The sequence below is a fragment of the Drosophila ficusphila genome, unplaced genomic scaffold (assembly GCF_018152265.1).
Source record: "Drosophila ficusphila isolate 14025-0441.05 unplaced genomic scaffold, ASM1815226v1 contig_791, whole genome shotgun sequence".
Taxonomy (NCBI): Eukaryota; Metazoa; Arthropoda; class Insecta; order Diptera; family Drosophilidae; genus Drosophila; species Drosophila ficusphila.
Window position 1 is genome coordinate 10014862 of NW_025064737.1, and position 23744 is coordinate 10038605.

At 40.8% G+C, this 23744-nt stretch overlaps 2 protein-coding genes across 4 annotated transcripts in view; one reads left to right on the forward strand and one right to left on the reverse strand.

Moving 5' to 3' along the window:
* Positions 1–264: 264 nt before the first annotated feature.
* LOC108097322 (atrial natriuretic peptide receptor 1-like) overlaps positions 265–23744 on the reverse strand; it is a 36077-nt gene continuing 12597 nt past the window's right edge. The window contains exons 1-9 of one of the 3 annotated variants that reach the window (XM_017199564.1): positions 19459–19624; positions 13022–14108; positions 10019–10133; positions 7929–8073; positions 6093–6519; positions 4945–5673; positions 4517–4681; positions 2614–2797; positions 265–2432 (exon numbers count right to left, since the gene is read on the reverse strand). In XM_017199564.1, the coding sequence (XP_017055053.1) occupies positions 743–2432; positions 2614–2797; positions 4517–4681; positions 4945–5673; positions 6093–6519; positions 7929–8073; positions 10019–10133; positions 13022–13898 (4332 nt within the window). In that variant the 5' untranslated portion in view covers positions 13899–14108; positions 19459–19624 and the 3' untranslated portion in view covers positions 265–742. Of the gene's footprint in view, positions 2433–2613; positions 2798–4516; positions 4682–4944; positions 5674–6092; positions 6520–7928; positions 8074–10018; positions 10134–13021; positions 14109–19368; positions 19625–23744 lie in introns of those variants that run through there. The other 2 variants (XM_017199554.1, XM_017199546.2) reach the window with 2 other exon arrangements.
* LOC108097338 lies at positions 2840–4154 on the forward strand. The gene has a single exon (XM_017199576.2). The coding sequence runs from the start codon at positions 2972–2974 to the stop codon at positions 3581–3583; it is 612 nt and encodes a 203-aa protein (XP_017055065.1). The 5' UTR covers positions 2840–2971; the 3' UTR covers positions 3584–4154.

The window sequence follows — 23744 nt, forward strand, 5'->3', positions numbered from 1 at the left end:
GTAATCGTGTTAAGTTATTTTGGGCAAAAGTTTTTAAAAAACTTAAAACTTTTTAAGAACTGAAAAACCTGAAAGACAAAAACTGTCATGCAAAAGTAATTTAATTTGTAAACAAAACTTAATATACAGAATTTAATATTGACTGTTTATTTAAGACCAGGTGTTATTATTCACTAAGGGTTTTGACCTTTCTGCATAAAAAGTTTTTTACACAAACCTAAAACTGAAATTAATTTTTACCGACAGACATCAACTACCAATGAATGCATGCTTAGTATATATAGATTTCTTTATTCGTCAAATTTTAAAATAAATATTCATGTTCGTCTAATACTTTACATATAAGAAATTTTCACAAATGGCCTACGCTTATCATTAGTTAATAACTACTCTAAACTAATTGTCTGAGTTTGGAGAGAGTGAATATTCAAAGCACAAGGAACAAATTGTTTTGGAGTAAATTGCTATTTACATCGAGTGTTTTTTGTTTTGAGGTTTGTTTTCCATTTTAACATGTAAAATTCGCTACTTATGATTAAGGGGAAAAAGGTCGTTTAAAAACTACGAAACATTTTAGAAGAGTTCCCGTACGAATTTCGAATTTGATTCGGTCGACTGTCGACTAACCACTAACTTGTTCAACTTGGGTTTAACTTATTATCACAAACAAGTACACTTAATATGCATATGTTTACGGGGTCGAGGGAGTGCACTTCTGCTCCTGCTCCCCCGCGTCTTACAACTACGAGTTGATCTTGGCCAGCAGCGGCTGGGTGACGGCACTGCCCGAAACCGGTGGGCACTGCTGCTTGTAGCTCTTCACCAGATAGCCGTAGTGGTTGCTGTCCGCCGGAATGTTCTGGCCACTGGCACTCCGCTGCGGACTGGTAGCATTCACCAGCTGGGGCATCGCAGCAGCAGCCGGAATCGAAATCGGAACCGGAATCGGATTCGGCGGTGTAGGTGGCGGTTGCACCACCGCGGGCAGCAGTGGAGCCTCGTCGCCCTCGGCGAACTTGATCCGCAGCTGGCCACTGCCCATGCTGCCCGTTTCCGGACCCGGCGAGGCGTTCACCTCGTTCCGGGCGTTCGTCAGCAGCGTTGAGATCGTGGGCGAGGGCTTCAGCCGACTCCTTTGGCCGGACAATGCAGGCGGTGGCTGCAGGATGCCGCTCAGATTGGAGCTGGAATTCGAGTGGACATAGCCGTGGCTATTGTTGTTGTTCAGGTGATGGTGGCTCTTGAGTGCTCCGCTCAGCGGCAGCCGGAAGTGGGCCAGCTCCCAGCTGTCCGAAGCCTCCTCCGTGTCCCGCAAACTGCGGCTGCTGTAGATGTCGCAGTTCCTTTGGCCACCAGCCGCCGCCGATGCGTCCAGATAGAGGTTCTCAGTCTTGTGATAGTCGAAGCCACCGCCACCATTCAGCTTGGGCGAACTGGAGCTGATCTTGCGCTTCACGCGGAGATTGGGCGAATCCCTGCATCCGTATGGTGGGAGGACCGCCGGTGGTGGCGTTGGCAATGCGATCGCCGGTGGTGGCCGCTGGGGTGGTGGCGGCGTGGCCACCATCAGCTCGGAGTACTGCTTGTGCAGGTGGTGCGACTGGCTGCGCTGCGGTTGCTTCAGCGAGGAGCGTCGCGTCAGCATCAGCTTGCTGGGCGAGATCAGGGAGTCGGGACGGGGCACCTCGCCCTCCAGCCAGTAGGTGAGCATCTCGCCCTTGCCCTTCATAGGCACATAACCCCGACGGGTGGTCACAAAGGTTCCGAACTCGTCCAGCGCCGCCTTGGTAGTCTCACTGATGTGGATCTTCAGTGCCTCTCCATTGGACTCCATGCGGGAGGCTGTGTTCACAGTGTCGCCAAAGAGGCAGTAGCGAGGCATCTTCAGGCCCACCACTCCGGCCACACAGGCTCCGGTGTGCAGGCCGATCCTCAATTTCAGTCGATCCTCCGGTCGATGGTGGATGCGGAAATTGTGAACCGCCTCCAGCAAAGCCAATGCCAAACGGGCAATCTCCCTTGCGTGCTGGTTGCCATTGCGAATGGGCAGACCGGAGACCACCATGTAGGCGTCCCCGATCGTCTCCACCTTGTACACATCAAAGTTCTCCACGATGGAATCGAAGCAGGTGTACAGGTCGTTCAGGAACTGCACCACCTGCATGGGCGTGCTCTCCGCCGAGATCGCAGTGAAGCCCACGATGTCGCTGAAGTAGATCGTCACCTGGTCGAAGGTCTCCGCCACCACAGGTTGTCCGCTGATCAACTGAGCTGCCACGCTTTGTGGCAGCAGCTGGTAGAGCAGCTTCTCGCACTTCTTCTTCTCCTCGTGGTAGTCCTGCGTGCGCTCCTCCACCAGCTCCTCCAGGTTGTTGGCGTACAGCTCCATGCGCTTCAGCAGGTTGTCCACGATGTTGCCTGTCTCGTTGTCCCTGTAAAGGATAAAAAAGGGGATTTAAAAAAAAATTATATGAAAAGTGGTGCAATTTATAGTGCTATGTTACAAACTATTTTCTTAAAAATGTGTAAACAAAAATCGCGATTACAAAAGGCTTTCTATTAAATCTATTTATTAGTTTATTTTATCTCAAAATTTACGAAATTTCGACTTACTTATTAAACCTGCGTATCATGGACTTCAGGGTGTTGAAATCCGGACGGTCGGCAGGATCTTCCGCCCAGCAGCGCCTGATGATTCCATTGATATCCGCCTTGGTGTCGCCATTGGGTTCGAGTTCCGGTCGGAATGGCTTCTGCATTCTCTGCGGATGGTATCCCTTGACCAACTCAATGATTTCTATAAAAGAAATAAGGGTTAACCTTGAGTTATCCTTCAGTTCAAAATGAATTTTTTAATAGTTGGTTATATAAATTATTCGTGTTAGTCTTAAGTGTAATTTTATGTCGACACCGAACGGGTCTCATTAGCTAGGCAGACTCATCACAAGGACACCTCAACACTGCTGCCAAGATGAGCACCAGGAAAAACTATCTTGACTTGGTCGCTCTGTTGGTACACGCAAGGCCACCAAAGCCACGTGAACTGAGACCCTGTCACCAACACGAACTCCTCCTGCAATTAATCTGCCGTCGCAAGGAGAAGCTGACCAACAGCCAACTGGAGGATCTCGTTTGGAACATCACCAACGGGCCCAAGAAAAAGAAGACCGCGAAAAAGTCGAGGAAAAGGCAGTGTGGTGGCATGGATGCAACCAGGGAACCCACCGATGCGGAAGTGGTTTTCGGATGCAGAGAGAGGACGCCGCCTCCCACGGTTTCCCACTGTGGCTGGGGAAGATCACGGATCGAATGGCTGCGCAAGCTGGAGCTTCAGCAGAGGCAATACTATCAGGCTTGGCAGGAGATAGCAAGCGTAAATGAAGTCAAAAAAACAGGCAGCAGCACCACCAACAAAAATGAGAAGACACCCAGTTGTAAAAAGGATAAAAACAGGAAAAAGGACAAAGGCAAAGCCCGGTTGAAGCTGTCCGACTGTTGGTCGTTTCTTCCATTCCTGTGTGGCAGGAACATCGGGAAGGATTCCAGCTGCCTGAACGTGCGGCACCGCAAGAAGACTCCGTGATTTGCCTTCTGGGGCGCCACTGCGATGGCTGCAACTTTACGACCGCCTCTGCACTTTGATTTCGATTTCCGGCACGACGGCACCGCAATTAAATTCGCCGGCAGACACAACTCTCTCGAAAAGTGCCAGTTGGCCAAGTTGCATTTCTGCGACTGACGAGTGGCTGGCAAAGAGGAGGAGTCTGTGTTCCGTAACCTCCAGTCACGGCCTAATTTGATGAATCCGTCAAGTGCCAACTCGAAGACCAAGTTTCGGGTGCCAATTGAAATCGGCGCGAGTCTCGAACTTTGCCCTTCAGCTCAACGAGGCATTGAGTGCTTTTACTCTAATCAGCTATATAAAAATTATGCTTTACTTTAAATTCTTTTTACGACGACTTAAAGTGGAATGAACTACCAAACACTAAAGAAAATCAATAGTAAACCCAAAATATGTTATTTAATTTTTTTAGCTATCTTTCCACTTTGCAGAAGGCATCAAATAAGGTTTTACTTTCATACTGCTTTACTGAGCTGGGTGTATCGTTTTTAAAATAAATACCCTTGACACCAAATAAAAATATATTGCAAAATGTATAAACTATTTTGTGCTGTTCGATAATATTGTCCATTATTCTTGCCATTGACAAGCTACATGTTCGCAGGAATTAAGTGATAGCTTGCACTCTTTCCACCGTGGAATTTAAAGCACGTCTAGAGGTAAATTCGCCCATAACCATCAGCACGGCCGACCTAGTGGCCAACTGACGGAGCGAGTAACCGCAACATGTGCAGAAATCTGGCATTAAAATTCCGCACAGACAAAATCGGCCGCAACACGAAAATGGCCAAGTGAAAAGACATTCGAAGGAGAGGAGGAGGATGAGGTGGAGGAGGAGGAATGGGAGAATGTACATGGGGAGGTTCTAAGGTTGAAATCACTTGCATTGCATACCTTGCGGCGACTTTTCGTACGCACACCTGCCCAGGTAAAAGGGACCTTGTCGAGTGGTTATCTCGTGCACAATAATTCCAAAGGCGTAGACATCACCCTTCTGCGTTCCCTCGGGGGCTCGGTTGTGCTCCACTCTCAGCAGTTCGGGGGCAGTCCACAAGAGCTCTGCAGAGAGAGAAAAATCGTATGTTATTTCACTTATATTGGAATTTCTGAAATTATTGTAGGGTTTTCTAAGGTTTGATTAAAACCGTTTAATTGGAGTTTGTTTGTCGAAACATTTTTCATTATTAATTGCAAGAGCAAAGTGTTTTTAATATTTTAAAAATAATATATAAAGCGTTATCAAGTTTTGCTCCGTCAAACTCCTAAGTTTTGTCAGTTCACATTTTTGCCAGTGCACCAAAATCAACATTGTGTCTACTTACTGCTCCAGTAGGCGTGGCTGTTGCAGTTGCCTCCGTCGCTCTCGAGGTCGAATCTCGTCCGCCGCAGGGAGTGCAGTCCAAAGTCGGTGATCTTGAGCACGAACCGGGAGTCGACCACGCAGTTGGAGGACTTCAAGTTGCCGTGGGAGCGGATGTCGGAGCTGTGGAGGAACTGCATCCCACGCACGATGTCGTGCATCAGCGAAAGTCGGAACATCCAGTCCAGCTGGAACTGCTCATTCTCCAGGATGTCCTGCAGCGAACCCTTGGGGCAATACTCTGTCAGGAGGAAGCTGCGTCTCTGGTCCAGACAGGCACCATAGAACTTGACCAAATGGTCGTGCTGCAGATCCTTCATCCGCTTCAGCTCGAGCATCAAACTTCGCGTGAGCAGAGCCTGCACATTGTCCACCTCCACTGGCTTAATGGCCACCTTGCTCTTGCGAAACATTCCCACGGGTATGAAGATCTGGCGGTCTCCGTTGATGGACACCATGTCCTCGGACATCAGGGTCAGCTGGGAGCTCTGCTTCACCAGCGAATGGAAGGAGCCGCGCAGTCCTCGCTCCGCCGCATCCCGGAACATCACGTCCTCCAGCGAAACCTTCCAGCTCATCGAGTTGATCTCCGCCTCGGCGATGTAGTGTCGGTAGCCGAAGAAGAAGCACACGGCCATCACCACCACCATGGTTCCCAGCACAATCGACAGGATTGCATAACCGGGAAGAGCTAACAGTTATTTAAAAAAAAATTAATAAGTAAAAACCCATGCTGTGGAGAGTTTGAGCTACTTATAAAAATAATGTAAAAGCTAATGGAGAAATTGGTCTCAGTTAAAAGTGATAGTGGATATATGTATGCACTCAAAGTGTTTTAAATAGAAGAAGTTTTTATAAAAAATTTCCATTCTTTTAATAATTTATGATTCATGTCATCATCTGAGTTTTAACTACAATAAGTTAAAATGCAGATAAACTCTTCTTAATTTAACAATATACTACATTTTATATCGGTGGAACAAATCAACTGAAGATGGATAGATATTTTTTAATAAATTGTTTTTCAACAGTTTCCAGCAAAAGTCGCGAATAAGTATGCTACGATTTTTTAAAGGATCCTATGTTTTACATTTACTGATTAATACTCACAATTATCAGGGCACAGGGCGCCATCGTAGCCGCAACTGGGTCGATCCGGCGGAGCCTCCTCTCGATCCCCCGCCCAGTGGATCTCCTTGTTGGCCTCGAACTCCAGCCGGTTGTGCAGGAAGTGGGCCACGATCTCAAATCTTCCCGTGGTGGGATTCATGTCCAGCAGCGAGTAAGCGGACAACCGGTCTCCGTTGGCATCGATGGTCACGTTGCCGGTGATTCCAGTGAAGCTGCGGTTCCACATGCGACGCACCATATCGGTGCCGTTGATTGGACGGGTGAGCATCGTGGGATCCTCCCGGATGCTCTCGTTCAAGGCATTTGCATAGAGGAGCACTCCATCGAAGAACGAGGTGACAAATGCCGAGATGGGTTCATTGTCGCTAAATGTGTAATTGTACTTCTCCGCGGCAATTGCTTTGATCTGTAAATAGCGATGTTGCGATTTGCAACGCATAAATCTCCCTTCTGCGTGCAGTTAACTCCCCAAAACCCTTTTCCCCACTCCCATTCTATTCATCGCCAGAGGGCAACTACTGTCCGCTTTCCTTTTGCTTTTCCCCTTTAATTGCTTTGGCCACCGTGAAAATTCAATTACGCGTTCGCTCGTTCGAAACGGAGGAAGGAAGACGACAGTTCTGGTCTAGGACGTTTTGTCACAATCCATGTGGAAATTATTGCACACCGCAGTCCGATGTGCCACCGGCGGATTTGCTCGCCATTCGCCTTTGACAAGTGGCCTCGCCGAGATTTGGCCGAAGCTGCGGTTGCAAGTGTCCACGGAGCGTAAGTTTGCTGCCAAGAAAGCCGATGATTTAAGCTCCAGTTCTTAAAGGCTACCGATGCAAAATGCTCACGACTGTTAAGCCAGTTGGCAAACGGAGTTCCGTCGATTATTGGCAGATGATTACACTCGAAAAGATTATTAAGTAGGTCAGCAAGGGAAAATCGTTCTACCTTAATTATTTTAATAGTGAATCTAAGTTAAAAACTCATTAAGAAACATTTTACTAAAACAGTAAGATATTTTTTTTAAAGTTTCCTGTTTAAGTTTAGTTCATTTAACATAAAGAAATTTACTTTCTAAAAATACATTTCTTCAAGTTTAATGGGTTGTCCAATGAAAGAATAAAATTGTTTTTACCAAATTGCTTTCTTTTTAAGATTTCTATTGGTATTTAAGATTTTTTTCTCCTTATTGAATTATGAAATTCTTAGATGCATTTCGTATTGTTATCTTTCTGCTGACGCGTAATCTTGTGCTTGGCAAGCAGAGAACCATCATCAACATGTCGTAATCATTTTCACTCTGTAGTCTATTTTCATAGACTAAGTATCTAATAGATAAGTGGAGAACAGGATGTCATTAGCTAGACAGTCTGCAGTCTCCAGAATCCCCTTTAGAGGTTGCAACCTCCATAGATTTCCCCCACTTCCTGCTTATCGACAACTGCACCTGGAAATTCATTCGATTTTCAGGTGACTGGCACCCTGCTTTTTCGAGGGCTCTTCGCCTCTTGAAGTTGGCCTGCAAATGCTCTCAGCTGTCGGCTTTGTTTGTTTGCAACAAAATTTACCATGTATAAACAGTAAAATTTCGGCAATCCCTGTCCCTTCGCCCGACTGCCATGCAAAATAGGCTGCGGCTGTGGGGGAACGTAAGCGGGAATTCAGTATGCATGAGGCTGGCCAAAAAAGGTGCAAAAAAAGGGGAAAAACAAAAGAAATCTGCAAAAATTTTCAAATTGGCTACAACATCCATTTCCATGCAAATGCAGGCACATCCCCTTAGCTGGCCAACTGCTCCTCCTTCTTATCCCGATCCACACTCACCTCATTGGAGACCCTTGTGTATTCATTGTCATTCGGCTGCTTTGGAGTTACGGTCAGCATGGCTGTATAGGCCTTCTGGGCCCTCTCATTGTTTAGGTCCGTATCGTTCTTATCGTACCACGGCTGAGACGTCAGATATTGAACCCTACAAAGGGAAAATAGTAATAAAACAAATCAGTATCGGTAGAAGTAGGTGTTAAATAATAATTCTTATCTAAAACTAGGCAAAATGTATTTTGGTTTTCTCTATTAACAGGTAAAAGTTAATTATTATTTTAAAGAAATACCAAAAACTTAACTTTAATTCTATTAAAATTATTTATATCAGTTACTAAAATTTCTAAAAAATTATAACTGTTTATAACTACTTAAACTTTATTTTTAATAAAAAATAATGGGTTTGAAAGTAACAAATATATTATGATTTATGACGAGTTCATTCATTTACTTAAAAAATTAAAATAGTGTACAAAATACAATTTTTTCTTCGAGTAATTACTAATTTCTGTAATATTTTATGATTGTTTTTTCGCCTTTTTGCCACTTCGCCTTTTCACTTATTATCATTTGTCAGATATTTCACTTTTCTCTTCCCTTTTCTTTGTTTTTGCTTTTACTTATCAATCCCGTTTTTTATTTATTATCAAGTTTTGAGTATTTCAATTTTTGTTCCCTTTTATAATTTTAGTTATTTCTTATCAATGCCGTTTTAATTTGCCTTTGTGCCGCTTTTGGTTTAGGTTTATTACCAGCTATTGATATGCGTCATAAATTGTTTATAAATAGAATTGTAAAGTCCACCATACAAATGCACTAGCTGCCACTTTTCAGTTTGATTCTGAGTAAATGCATTTGGAATTGCTTAGCCCCTCCACGTAATGCATTTACCCGGTTATCATCTGCATCTCCCATGTATTTCTCTCGCTTCAATGTTAGCAGATAGTAAAATTAAAAAATATTGACTGAAGATTGCTTTCTGGGATTCGACTGTTGAAGATTGTTGCAACTATCCAGGATTTTTAAGGAGGGGGTTGCAATAAATAATGTGACTTGTTTATAAGTCTATCTGGGTTTTGCTTTACATTTTAAAAATAATTGAATCAAAAGAAAATTTTATGCTTTGCACCCACCTAAAAGCAGTTATAAAACATTCTATCATTTAGTTTTATTTTACCCATCCTCATAAAAAGTACATATCTTCACATAACTTAAAAAAGGGCTTCTAATAATAGGTTTTATTATCTTGCCGTCTGTTTACTTTGCGCTTTTGCAAGCAGGAAATTGATTAGCTAATCCAATGCATATACCGGCATTCACACACGCTTTGATGCACAAGTATATAGATAGATTAGTGCACATATATATACGCAGCATTTTTCCATTGATTGCGAGTGTCATGAAGGTCGAGCGATTAGAGTGCATTTAATGCACATGCAAATACACCCGATTGCAATTAAATTCTTTGCAATGCCAGAAGGAAACTCTTTAAGGCCCATTAACTTTGCCTTTTTTGGGATGAAGCCAATTTTTCGGTGGGACAAAAAAGTGCTGGCTAAAAACCCCAGTAAGATCGAGCGACGAACAAAGAAGCTGGGGCATTACTCAGCACTAATGTTCGTGGTTAATCATAATAAATATGGCTCGGAGTCAATATCTGAATCTGAATCTGAGTTGGAGTCTGAGGTGGGCACTTTGCTTGTCGTCCATTGTTCGGGCTCGGAGTTTGACTGGCTTTAATCGACCGAGCCATGTGCCGAAATATGGAATTTCCTCAATTTAAAAATAGTTAGGCTCTTGTGAGGCAAATGCAGAAGCTATTTATAAAGCTCGCTTGGTACATTTCATAACATTAACAACCTTGACTAATGCTGCTCATGCGCAGTTTGTAAAGAATATATATTTTTTTCTATTTGTCGAGAGTGCGCGTGGATTTTTTCCCCATTTTTATTTGGCCAAAGTGAAAGGCAGGAAATTGATCGGCAATTGCCATAAATGATCACCTTTTGTCCGCATTAATGTGTGTGCGTGTGTGTGTGTGTGTGTGACTTTGTTAAGTAATTCAAACATTTGTTTAGTGTTGAGATACTCACCGCGAAAATAATTCAATATTGATGAAAACATATTCGCCGCTATCGATCATATTCAACTCCTCGGCTGTCAGCATAATTTGACGTATCGACTGCGGATCGGCGCACATTATGACAACTGCAAAAAACACAAGACGGAAAAAAAATATAGCGATACAATCAAAAGTCGTAATTTCGTCTTCTTTCTGGAAGCCAGCAGTCGAGACAACGCAACCGCCACTCTTGTCATTAAAAATGTATTAATTTATTAAAAAGTTGTCGAGCTTCTCTCGTCTCAAATGAGACTTGTAAACTTGTCAGTTTTCTTGACGTCAGCAAATTGCAAAACGTAATTCCCAAAGGGAACAAATTGTTTCTTAAATTAAAACCGAAAGATCTTAATGGTACTTTATACTCAAGTTGATATGTGGTTGACAGTACTTGAAAGAGTTTTCGATATGTTTCGGAGCAGAACAGAATGGGTCAAAAATTGTATACATTTTGGGGGGTTTTCAAATTTTAAATTGAATAATTGTTTACCCCAAATATAATATTATAAAAAATTAAAAATCAAAAAGTTTTTCTAAAAAGTTGTTCATTATTGAACTGCACATATCAATTAAAGTTTTCACAACTTGTTTTGGAAAGCCATGTCGAAATTATCAAACAAAACTGAACTAATCTAAAACTAAATCAAGTTTATTTGAATAGAGACCAGAAATTATGGATTAAATCAACATTTCGCTACTAATACAAGTTTATATGTGGTCACAAATGTCCACAAATCTAACATTTTATTCGTCCATAAAGTACATGTTTATTTTACCAATTACAAATTGCATGTCAGTGATTCTTATAAATATGCGTTCGTGCTGCATTCCATAAGCCTGCATAAGCTGACAAATGTAATTGCGTATACGACGTGTTGTGCAGCCAGTGTGATATGCAAATAAGCCAGCGTATTTGCTAGTCAAATATGTTGCAAGCAAATGCTACATTAATTGTGAAAACCCTTGCTTTTATTGATAGCTAGATATAGGTTTATTTGTGCACACAAGACAATCGACTGAAATTTTAAGATGCCTCTACAATTTTCTACGTCATATTTTGCGTTTTCTCGCTCAAATGTAATTGCTTCGAAATGGATAGAAGATGCACACAGCCGTGGACCAGACAATTTCAAGTTCAGTGCAAAGACAGTGCAATTGACTTGATTTAATTATACAATTTTTATTCTCTTTATTTGTCTCCTCCGTTTAAATATTATGTGTGCACTTTTGCTCATGTTGACTTCCTACGAGCTGTTACTTATACCATTTGATAAGTGTGACTGTGAGTCAACCTTAAGTGTCATATGCATAATTGCATTAAGAGATCCTTTGTTTACCCTAACTGCTTATTAAATTAAAACATAAATCAATTGGTAAGGCAAACAATTTTGGTAAAGCGATAAAATGGAAATCTGAGTAAACAACGCCTTCAGGAAGATATCAAATTACAAAGCAAATAATTTAATACGCTTGAAAGCTTAATTCAAGAATGAAAACAATTTTAATTAATTTCCTGTGCTGTAAATTAGAATCTTTTGTGGGGAATTTGATTGACAATAAATCATTAGATCAATAAAAATACAAATCACGTACAGATTTATTTTTGAAATGAGCGATCATTTTTTGGGCACTTCAAAAAGAAAGTATTATTACTCTGCCCTTGAACTTAGTTCTATTGTTAGATGTTTTCGTCATAAAAAATTTACTTTCTTTGTCGGCATATCGAAAATAAAAATCCGCAGACCGAATTTCATTTTGAATTCTAGGCACAATTTGGCTATAATTATGTGTTATTTAAAAAGACATTAAATTTGCCTAAATTTGTTGGATGGGATTCACGCTTTTTTCTGTGGTCTCTAAAATGCTTCAATTATTTGCCATTATTTCAGATTTAAATTGATTTACTATTCCAATAAGCCAATATATTTTCTGCCTATTCATAATAATTAAACATCCATCGGATTAGTCACTTTATTGAGCGTAGTCGATTACTAGTGCGTGGCCCATCTTTTTTTGGTTTAACTGAGTTTTCCCATTAAAATTCAATTAGCATCGAACTGCGAACCGTATTGCCGCGTCTGCCACACTAAAATATGCATAACGAATGTAATTGCTTACTGTGTTAATTGCCAATAAATGAAATTAAATGAGTTGTAATTAAACAATAGCGTTCGATCGGACGGGTAGGTAAACCATTGAGCATACGCTGCGTATGCTTGATGTGCGACTTTTTATTGTCAGCGGACAGATTGACAGATGGAAATGCTTAACTGCATCGCTTACCAATGCGATGTGCTAATTAACAGCATCGATTCTCTGACAACAATCAATTCATCAAATTTTACATTTCACTTAGCAAATAGTTTTCTGCAAACAATGCGCATACGCCCCGTACTACACAGAGCACTGTCTGTCTATAAATAAAATCGAACTTATTTATTCACGAGCTTCTCAAAAATGAAACACCCGTCTATTTCCTATCGCTTTCGATTCTTGAACTTGCCTTTGTCACATTTGCCCAATATAAATAGATCGATTTCGCTTTCAATGCTGCACGCAATGAGGTTGCAAAGTTCAGGGTGGCTGCATGCCTAAATGAATTCGCAAGTGCGAATGCATCAGATGGCGAGCTAAGCGGCAAGGTTTCAGTCGGATGTATTTTGCAAAACAGTAGTAAAAGTGAATATCACTTAAAAATTAATTTATTTAAATTATAAATTGCATTAAAAAACTGAAAATCTACTAAATACTAAAGAGAGCTGTAAGATATATTTATTTAATCACTTCCAAAAACTAACTTAAAAAAAGTTTAAAAGAATATGCAAATTTAAGGTAAGATAGTGAATACATAACTATTTTCTGACTCAAGAAACTTCTGTTAGTCATTTATTTATGGAATAGTTTTTTTTGTCCCTCATTTCCCCACCTTCACTTTCCACCCAATTAAATATTTGCATTTACACCATCCATCACTTACTTCTCGTCTGCATGGCGACGTTCTTGAGCATCCGCGTGATGTCCGCCTTCGTCCAAGTGGAGGTGTCGAAACCCAGTTGGTAAACGGAGTGCTCCTCGATGGTGTCGTGGATGGCGGCCAGACAGAGGAAGCACACCGAGTTGCCCTTGACCTTGGCATTCTCGTTCTGGTAGATCAGTGCGGTTCGCGTCCAATTGAAGCTATTGAGGATTGCTCGCACCACATTGCCAAGGTTATTCACCTGGGCTCCCTTTAATCTTGTCAGAGTGGAGTAACTCTCGGACTTCTTATTGAATTCCTTGGCATTTCCACCGGTGGTGAGAACAGGAACCTGCCAAACATCAGCATAACGCGATATGGGAGCCAATACATATTCGCAGGGAAGACCAAAAACCGCATTGACCTCCGGCCATTGGGTGTAGATCTCGAAAAATCCAATGGGTCCGTACTTGGAGGAGCAGAAGGTGTCCCGGGAAATCAGCTGGATGTCGAAGTGGCTGCCGCCCACGAATCCCAACCGCTGGATATGTCGGATGCCCAGCTCCAAAACGGGCAGCACCTTCGGCATGATGCAGTCGTTCTTGTTGTCTGATTCCACCGAAGGAAGCAAAGCCACAAAAACCAGTTGTCTCCTGGCGCCTATGTATCCATCGGATGTGGGAAGGCTGGGAAAGTGCTGAACCAACTCGGTGCTTTGGGATTTGTGCGAGGTCTTGGTCTCCGGGGTCTTGAAGCTGTGCTCATCGGAACCCACTCCCATGGTGGCCACTCCACCAACGGATTCGGCATCGTAGAACCAGGCGGAGCTCGGAAAGAGGAGTCCCTGCAGCAGGCACAGGATCAGGAGCAGGCTCAGTCCTTGGCCAACTCTGGGCATCTCGGACGGAGGAGAGTCTCCCCTCGCGATTGCAATTTACTCGGATTTTATTCACTTTCGTGTTTGTCAGGCGTTGTTGTTTTGGTTGTTGTTGTTGTTGTTGTTCTGTGTCACCGATTTTGATCGCATTATTTATGCGATTGTGTTGTGTTTTTTTACAACGTTCTTAACACGACGATCTCCTTTAATTCATTTTGCAGCAAAAAATACCTGCGGCAAATTGAAATTTTTGTTTATTAATTGCACTGTTTTGTTTGGAACAATTTTTATTAATCACCGCCCGATTGTTCGAATTTAATTATCCGTCTCGGAGTTTTCATTAGCGAACTGGTTCGTCGGACATGTTTTCACCCTTTTTTGGCAATCGATTTTAATTAGCACTTTTACAGCAGGAAACTTTTAGCATTTATATTTTGTGATTGTCTCTCGGAGCGAATTGAAGCATTCAGGGATGCCTTACGCTTCAGCACATATATACATATGTATATGAACAGCCGCAGATGGCCATTGAAGGCGAAGCCGAATATTCAAAACAATATTTACTATTCGTATTTTTAAATGCAACCCGTGAACAACAGGCCCAAGCCACATTGCAATTTTTCCTGTAAAAACACTTGTGTGTGCATGCAAATTGTTTGTGGAGCAAAACGAAAAAGATCGAGGGGGATTCAGCTGCAAGTCGTTGTCAAGACACACTTTCTACCAAATAGAACAAGTTTTTGGGATAACTAAATTTAGCAATCAAAAAGTCAGGGCACAAAGAAGTTCAGACTTTTCCATTCACAACTTTATCCATTGTAAAAAGGTGCGAAAATAAAAAGCGTTTGGTTATTTTTAGATGTTGAACTTTGAATTGAATAAAGTATTCATTTATGCAAATACTCGATAGGCATAGAAAGTCCAATCACATTGAACAAATGATTCACATGCTATCCAGTCAGACCCATAAATTATTTTATACAAAGTGAAACCATTGGAGTTTCTAATGCGACTAACAAGAGAGTTTTGCTAATTAAAATGCTAAAAAAAAATGTATTTCAGGTTAAATAAACCCGCCTGACATCTTTTTTCGGCTTGAACTTTGTGTGTACAAAATACACAAAATAATTGATTGAGAGTCGTTAACAAAATATTATTTTTTTAAACCCACTTCAAGCTGACAGCGCATTTAAAAACAAAAGGGCTAAAAATAAACCGAAGTGCGGTATTTAAAATTCTTTTGACCTTCACCTGAGCGGTGTAAAATTGTTGTCGTTGTTTCTGTTGATGTTGCTGACACGTATTCGAGTGGATTATTTTTGCGGTTGAATATTACAAAATCACTAAGCATATATGTTCCCCTAGATTTCGGATTCGTTGCAAATTTAACGGCAATTAGGAAAGTAAGTAAAGAACGTGAAAAATTGCTTTGTGGCCTGGAGAAGAATGATTCGGCATATAATAACACTATCTCCCGATAGCTTTATTGGGGACAGTTCCCGGACGCAGCTCAAGTTCGGTTAACTCTTGACCAATTTTCCCATTCACCGATTATCATCAGTGCTATCCGTTCATTAAACTTCTTTCGAATGGCTTTATAGCCGCGAAGATATGTTTTTTATAGCTAAAAATAGATCCAGACAAAAAGAGCCCTCTAAGGCATTCAAATGTGGCAAAAAAAAATCGTCTAAGACAAACGAACAATGGTAATAAATACAATGGCCAGAAGAAAGAGTGGACACAATGCCATTCGCCGTAAGGAAACGTATGAAAAAAAATCTTTAAAGCTCCGTAATGATGCCCGTTGGCGTTGCGAAATACGTTTTTTTATTTACTATACAAAAATTCGGAATTGATCTTATAATATTTTCTGTTAGAGTTTTGGGCGATCCAAGCAGTAAATTATGTTCTTCTCTATAATGAGATGTGAAAGTAAAGTTTAAAAATGTGTTTTTGTGAAAAATATTCACATTTTTAACACTGAGATTATTTAAACCTTTTAACTCTAATATTCAAGGTTGTCTGATCGGACAGCCAGCAAAATAATTCGTCAAATGCCAAAAACCTAATGGAAATATGGGTCAATTAGAGACTTGAGCTGCTGATCTCCTCGGAGATTTCGGAGTGGAGAAAGGGGCATTTGCCGACAGAGATGGGGAGTGTTTTGTTCCAGGTATTTTCTTGTTGTACAAACAAGGCTTTGTTTTTTTTCATTCATGCTTTATTATTTTCGTTTCGGCTTTTCAATTTTGTACGGTATGGATTTGAGTATTTTTGGGCCTTAAGAGTATACACGTGCCGTGGATTAAACAAACGATCTCCAGCGGTTTGCAGCTTGCCCCTGATATCATCATTCAATCAGGTAGCACTCGGTGCACACAACAAAAAATAAAAACCAAAGCTGAAGTGCAAAAATTATGTAGCAATAAATGTATTTTAATATAAAATAATTACTTTATGACTCCCTTAAGTGACTTTATAAGTTTATTTAATAAGGCTAGCAGCTTCAAACAAAATGAAGAAGTTTTGAGTTCTGAAAATCTTTTATTTCCTATAAGTGTTGATATTGGATCTATTTGTCCCAATTCTTGCTAACCAAAAAAACTAGATATTTTTTATACAGTGATCATAATTAAAGTACTTTTTTTCTCTGTGTAAAACTGTCTTGGGGTGCCGTTAGACCTTTGGGTCCCACTCTGATTGAGCCGAATGATTTATGAGGTTTTAATCTGCAATTCGCCCATTTGATTGGCCCAAAGCCGCGATGGGTATCGGCCATCTATCCAGCTGTTCGTCGGCTTATGCTAATTCACTCATTTGTTTCTCTCGCCGCTGACTAATGAAGTTCACGCTTTATTAATAGGTTGTTTAACTGGTCAACTGGCCAGCGAGTCAAACGTCACCTGTCGTTTTGTTTGGGGCTATTTTTGGAGCGTAAACCCCAGTGTTCAGTCGTATTCCCCCCCACTTGTGTCCCCTTAAACATTATTGCTGTCATCGACTTGGTCATGTTGCTTAATTACTTTTCGGAGCTGAAGCTATGCAAATAGACCGACTCTGATTTGCTTTCCATTTTGGCCAAGCTGGCAATTTGAAACCGTTAACTGTCGTTAAATCGATCATTTTGGCAATTAAAAAATTAGTTCTGATAAAGATTTATGAATTATTTATCACTCTCGAGTGAAACATTCATTCATATTTCTCACTTTAGCTTTAGTTTTTAGTCGGTTGAAACCAGTTTGTATAGACTCATTAGTTATTAGGAGTAGGTTTAGGTGTTAGGGTATTACTAAGTCGATTTTTATCTCCACTTAATAGCCTTCTTCGCGGTCATTACTACTCTCTTTATTTGTTGAATAATATTTTTGTTTTGGTCTCTTTTCGGTTGAATTTGTGCTGGCCAAGCTGATTTTGTTATTTTGATTTTTTTTTCGGTGCGAGAAATATGAGCTGCATATTTTGTGAGTATTTTCTTTATTTTTAGCTGTACCTGAGGAATATGAAAACAATCGAATGCCGCGTAGTACTCAACGTTAGGTAATCGAAGACGTAATTGCGTTGAAGGTGTTCTTAACAATTCGAAAAAGCCCTATCTAATTATAGGGGAATGTTGCTCTTAAATGATGAGTTCATTAGTGGAATAAAAAATCTTATAAGGCGATATCTATTACAGCACCCGCTAGTAATTACTGTACTCGCTTACATCGGATACATATGATTATCAATCAACTGAATTAGCCATTAAAATGTTTTGATTCAACCCAGACACCCGAGACAGGTGACAGAATGTCGCAACAAAGTGACTGGGTGATCGCAAATTAAGTCAACTTTTCGTAGGCGTTTTAATTGCACATTGCTCACTCATTCACGCCAGCTTAAGGTGCTCCATTTACAAGGAAACTTTTTGCAAATATTTACGGAGAACGTTTATTTTTACATCGCACTCTTTATGCTGTGCAAATTGAACAAACGCGAAAAGCAAAACAAAAGTGTGAAAATGAAAACAAAAAGCGAGCAATGCTGAATATTCCATTTAGAAATCGAATAACATAAGCTGCAACTCCAATTTGAGCAGTCGCAGATGTAATGCTCTAGGTAGTAAAAATTGCTTTAAATTTTTGGATTGTCCAGTAAAATTGTTTTATAGATGGTTACAAATATGGGGGATTTTTTGCACAATTGCATAGCTGTATATAATCCAACCGAATTAGTTGAAAAAATTAGGTATTTATGGTAATTATTTGGGGCGAAAAGTACAATTTAAAAGTAATTTTTTAAATAAATGCATTTATAATTTGATGATGGAGTTAAGCCTAATGTTTAATTTATCTAAAATTTATAAGTGTTTGTAACGCTACACTTTATCTTATATGAAAGTGATATTTTGACCTTTCCTGTTCAACATTTTGAAAGCGCAATTTTCACTTTCTTTTTGCCCATTTCCGGCCAACAATGGCGCAATTGTCAAGCGAAAACATTTTCAAATAGCTGGACATCGGCAACGAAACATTGTTGAAATTGTGTTTCAAGTTCAACACGTCTGTCAGCACTGCCGGATGATCCAGTGGACCAGTCCCCAAGCCCCAGAGCTTCAATTCCCTGCGGGATGTGTCCATTCGCACCGATACTTTAAACGGTTTTGCAGCAGTTCGCGTTGTTCTTTGCCGGAGTGGTTTTACCCCGGGGAGTATTGGGCTTTTTAAATGCAATATCCCGGCTTACTGTCCGTGCTATAAATATTATTGGGGGACTGGCAATTAAACGAAACGAAAAACGAAACCCGAAAAGTACGTAAACCAAATATAACATGCAGGTTGAGTCCCCTAATTTTTGTTTTTAAGCAGCAAACACGTTTGGCTACTGCGACTGGAATCTGGCTGCTGGCCAAGTATTTTGTTTGTTCGGGAGACAATTACAAATATAAAGAAGGGGGTAAACAATTCAGGTTAAATTTTAATCTGCACAAACCCAAAGCAGTTTCATTTAATTTCTATTTCAAGTGCTTCACGAAAAAGTGCCATTTAAATGGGATTGAATTAACTAAATTCCTTTCATTCATTAAATGCTGCATTTTGACACAGCTAAATCTTGTTGAAATGGGCAAGCTTGTGCCATAAATCAATATTATTTGTGTGCTCAGTAAACTGAAATTGCAAACAGATTCACAATGACAAATAGATAAATGCAAATTCAATAAATATTGGCAAAACAAATCAAAGAGGAAGCTGAACGATTGTGGTTCAACCAGGAATCAGATTGCCGATTTTTTGTTTTTTTTTTTCTGGCTGATTAACATTGATATCGTTGTCGATGCGACCCATGTGTTAATTGCAAACATGGGTTAACCACTTCAGTTCACTTTGTCTCCGACCGGCTGATTGCCAAACAATTTTCCATTTCAATTTCACTTTTTATTTTTCAAAAGTTTATTTATAGCTTGTTTTCCCTGGCTGCACATTTCTCAAGATCCAATTGTGCCTTAGTTATTTACTTTTAATTATGCGCTTTTTATCTTATCGCGTTTTTCGTGTTTTTGTTGTTTCTACAGCTGCTATTGACAAGTCAATATCATTGAGTATACAGAGTAAAATAATTATGCACTCGAAAAAACCGAAACCGAAAGGCGTCGCACTCTAGAAAAACTGAGTATTTGCGAGTTTGGAAAACGCGCGTCTTGTGAGAATTTTCCCCGTCGAATCGAATTGTGTCGGTGCGTTCCGTGCGCAGTTTTCTGAGCGCTTCGCACACGCTCGACTCGCCAAACCGAACTGAACGCCCGAGTCGGAATCGCAGGCGGTCGTCGATGCCGCCGGTGAAGTCCGACGGCGAAGTCAACTGTGGCGTCTGCGCTGGCGGTGGGCGGTGACGGCGGCAGAGCAGCGACTGCGGCAGCAACGCCGGCTGCTGCGCACCTGATCCCCAATGAAATCAGAACGCACAGAGCGGTATAATCTATATCAACCCGATAACAAGCATAATTAATTATAATAATAATAATAATAATTATAATATAAAATATATTTTAAATTGACAAAAAATGTGTAAAAAATATGGGTAGCATGCATTAAAATCTATTTCTTTATCTCATATTTGACTAAAAATATACATTAAATCATGCAAGTGTATAGATTTCCTAGAAACGTAAAACATGTTTTATTTATAAGTAGATACATATGTATGTTGTGGCACTTGATATATCGTTCTAGAAATAATCCGTTTACCCATAAAATGTTTTTATTTTAATGGAGGGAGCGTAATTCAGCATTTATGAAATTCAGAAGGTTACACCCCATTGTTTATATGATTTTGTTTTGGTTTAGTTATTTAAATTTTGATATTCTTGATATCCCCTTTACTTTTTTAAAATTTTTGTTTGTGGAACTTTTCGATGTGTTGGATTAGCTTTTAATGCATTTAGGATATTAACAGTGCTTTGTAATAAACTTCTTAAATTTCTTTCTCTTCACTTTGTTGTTACCCATAACCTTCTTCAGCCGGCTGTTGTAATACTTTCGAAAATCAATTCATAACTACTTTTCGATCGCAGATGAATAATAAATCATAATAAACCATGCGTCTTGGGAGCAGGCATGTGTTCAACCTAAAAGCTGTTGGCTCTCCTCTTTTTGAATTCTCGTGGGACGGAATATATCCCAGCCAGTTGTCCATTACACACTGAAATCCAATTTGAATTTCAACTACGGTACAGATACATTCGTCCCTTGTCCGTTGTCCTTCGACCCTGTCGTCCAGCTCTGTTTTGGCTTAGATTACATACGCATACACTGGATGGAGGGTTAATACGCATACGCAGCGTTGTACGCATGAAGTGTTGGCAGCCGAGATGCTCCTGCCTTGCCCAGCCTGCTTTCATATTTCAGTTTTATCTCAGTTTTTCCCGCTCCCTTCCACTTCCCTTTGCCCTTTTCCCGGAATTGAACTTAATAAATCACTGGGATGAGAAAGAATTTTCGGTGGAAGGGTGCGAATGAATTGCACTTGTTGCCCATCATTTCATCTTAGTCTCGCTCGCAGTGCGCATCTTTTGTGTGAGATTTGGGTTTACTTTTTCATAATTGTTTACCATACATTCGAGTTAGTAGTGCCAGCACTTTTGGGCCAACACAGCTGGGACTCAGTCTCAAAAAAAGGACCCCAGTGAGGGATTGCTTTGTGCATAACCAATTGTGGCACTCAGCCTGTCAGTGAGCAGTTCATAAATTAGATTCTTCCGGCACGCATCCATTTAAATGCCGTCTGCTACTGCAATTTCCTGTTTATGTTGTCGAACAGCTGGTTGGTTGCTCGGTTGAAAAGATAAGCACCCGTAGGCTATCGAAAGGAAATCTATTAGTTTGACTCCCGATTGATGCCATTGATGGATGGCAGGCGACTTAAGTCGGCTTTGGCTGCCTACAACTATTGATTTTCCTCACGGGGGACTTAAGGTTTCCTTTGAAATTGAAATTAAATTAAATTCCCATTCAGGCGTGCCAGCCACTTGGCGCACATTTTTTATATTCATCGCGGACTTTTACATTAACATTTCACTGGCGACGACTTAATGCGGCACTCAGCAATCCATATAAATTGTCAATAAAGCGCAAATGAGTCAAATGAAGTTGCATGGTAAAAATGTTAAGGATGTCCGTGTCCACTGCCCTCGTCTGACCAAGTTCCTTCCGGCGAATGGAAATGGCTGCCGTCGACAAAAGAAGGATGGAAAAATGCCATCGAGCGGAGGCAAGCTGAAGAATGCCAATGTTGATTGCTCCGGACAAGGACACGACCGGAAAAGGCACAATGACTGGCTTAAGAGACAAAGCCGCACACTATTGCACACAGCTATTATGCAGCTTTTGCCCCGTAAACATTGAAGGGAAATTGAATCAATTTTTTAAGCATTATTCTTATTGAAATTAATAAATAATACGGCTTAATGCCCGTCCATTTCCTTCTGGGCTGCTTATTGCATTGCTCATTCGCCGCGTTGGCTGCATTCAATATGCGGCATGCCTCTGCGGAGCTGCGTGAATATTACTGTGAATGTGAATGTGCGAACGCGTGTCTTTGTGCCCGGGCGCATTGGTGGACGTGGGCGAAGCGCCTCGAGCAATGACTGTAAATGAAAACAACAAACAGGCAACGGAATGTATACATCGATAACGAAAACTAATAATGCAGCCTGAATATGGCATACTCTTTATTGAATCTTATTCCAATTATGACAGCATTTCAATATGTCTTAAACATCGCTTTAGTACTTTATAAATACGTAATACATTTATGTAAGGCAAGTATCTTAGCACGCTATGCATGTATTAAAAGTTTAAGGCCCTTTAATTGTGGTAATAATTTCTGTTGAATATCACTAATACTTAAACAGCAGGAAACGGAAATAGAGATCATGCAGTTATCGCATTGAGAGTGCGAGAGAGCACAGCAAGTGCAACAGAGAAGACAGCCACTGCTCTCCCACAATTTGAACCACGTCAGTAATTGATGAGCGCAATGAGCGAGTGCCACACTCTAAGCTTCTCTTTCGCTCGCGCTCTCCCACACTTATACACCGCTTACGCTCAAACCTACTCATTTGCGGTCGCTTACGCTCAGAGCCTCTCATTTTCGCTGCGCTAGCGAGTGAACGGCTGCGTCAGTCGATCGCGCTCCCATACGATTCAGTCAGTCATTTGATCTCGAGTCGGACGGTTCGCGCGCGGAAGATTTTTCGGGAAAATGTCGTAAAGTTCGGAAAATCGATGTATATGATCGGGAGTATACCGAAAAGTGATTAAAACACCAAGCAACCACTGAAGAATGGGAAAGTTAGCTGCTATTGAAGATTAACTGCAAACCACATCGTGAATTACGCCTGATGTCCGCAAGTGTGTGTGTGTGTGTAACAATGTTGAACAAGGTGGAAGGCCAACTTTTTAAATCCCAAATAATCTGAAAGAAGTACACCGCTTGGATTACAGGGTAAATACAGGAAATTATGTCCAGGATATGCGGGGTAAGTGAAAACGATATATAATAACTCAATCCTTCTTAAAAATCAACTCATTTTATATTTATGAATTAAGTAACAGAAATATTGTAGATTATAAGAAGTTTCCTTAGGTTAAGAGACAAATCAGAAGGGCTTGACTAAATCCCATTATTGCTTAAAGCCCAATACAAATAGAAAACCAATCATGATCCCCCTTTGCCTCCCAATCAAATATGCAATTCCTTTGCCCTACAATAAAAGCGATTCAAAGGGATTCCGCAGTTCGGTCCTGCAGTAAAGCGTATTTGGACTGCAAAATCTCACAAACAACTATTTCCCAAGTCGGCGTCTAACACACATTTTATCGCAGCCCAAGTGCGTGTGTGGTTGTGTTTGAAGCAATTGTTCTGCGATGCCGAGCTTGTGTGTGGAATCCTGCATATGACAGACCAGACAGCCAGTTGATGTGGCTGTGTTTTTCTGATTTAATTGTTCCAGCAATTAGGTGCAACTTAAACTGACACTCAAATGCTTAGTTTCTGCCAGGTGGGAGTTCGGTTGCTCCCGACCTTTGCACAATTAGTGTTATTTAGATTCCATTTACTTTCCCAAAACACCAGGCACTCGGTAATTACGGCAAACTCGAGCCTTTGAGCGACCCAAAGTGCTAAAAGTGTATTGGATGCAAAGCGAAACAATGGAAATTTATAATTAATTCTATTTGCATCTTGGTCCTTTATGCAAACTTTAGGTAAACTTCTCCGGGCAATAACCTAATGTTGTGTAGGGTGGCTGTATGAAAACTTTTGCTATGCCAGTGCCAGAAAAAGTCGAAGGAAAAATTCAGTGCATCCTTAGGCGCAATCATCCGGCAAAGT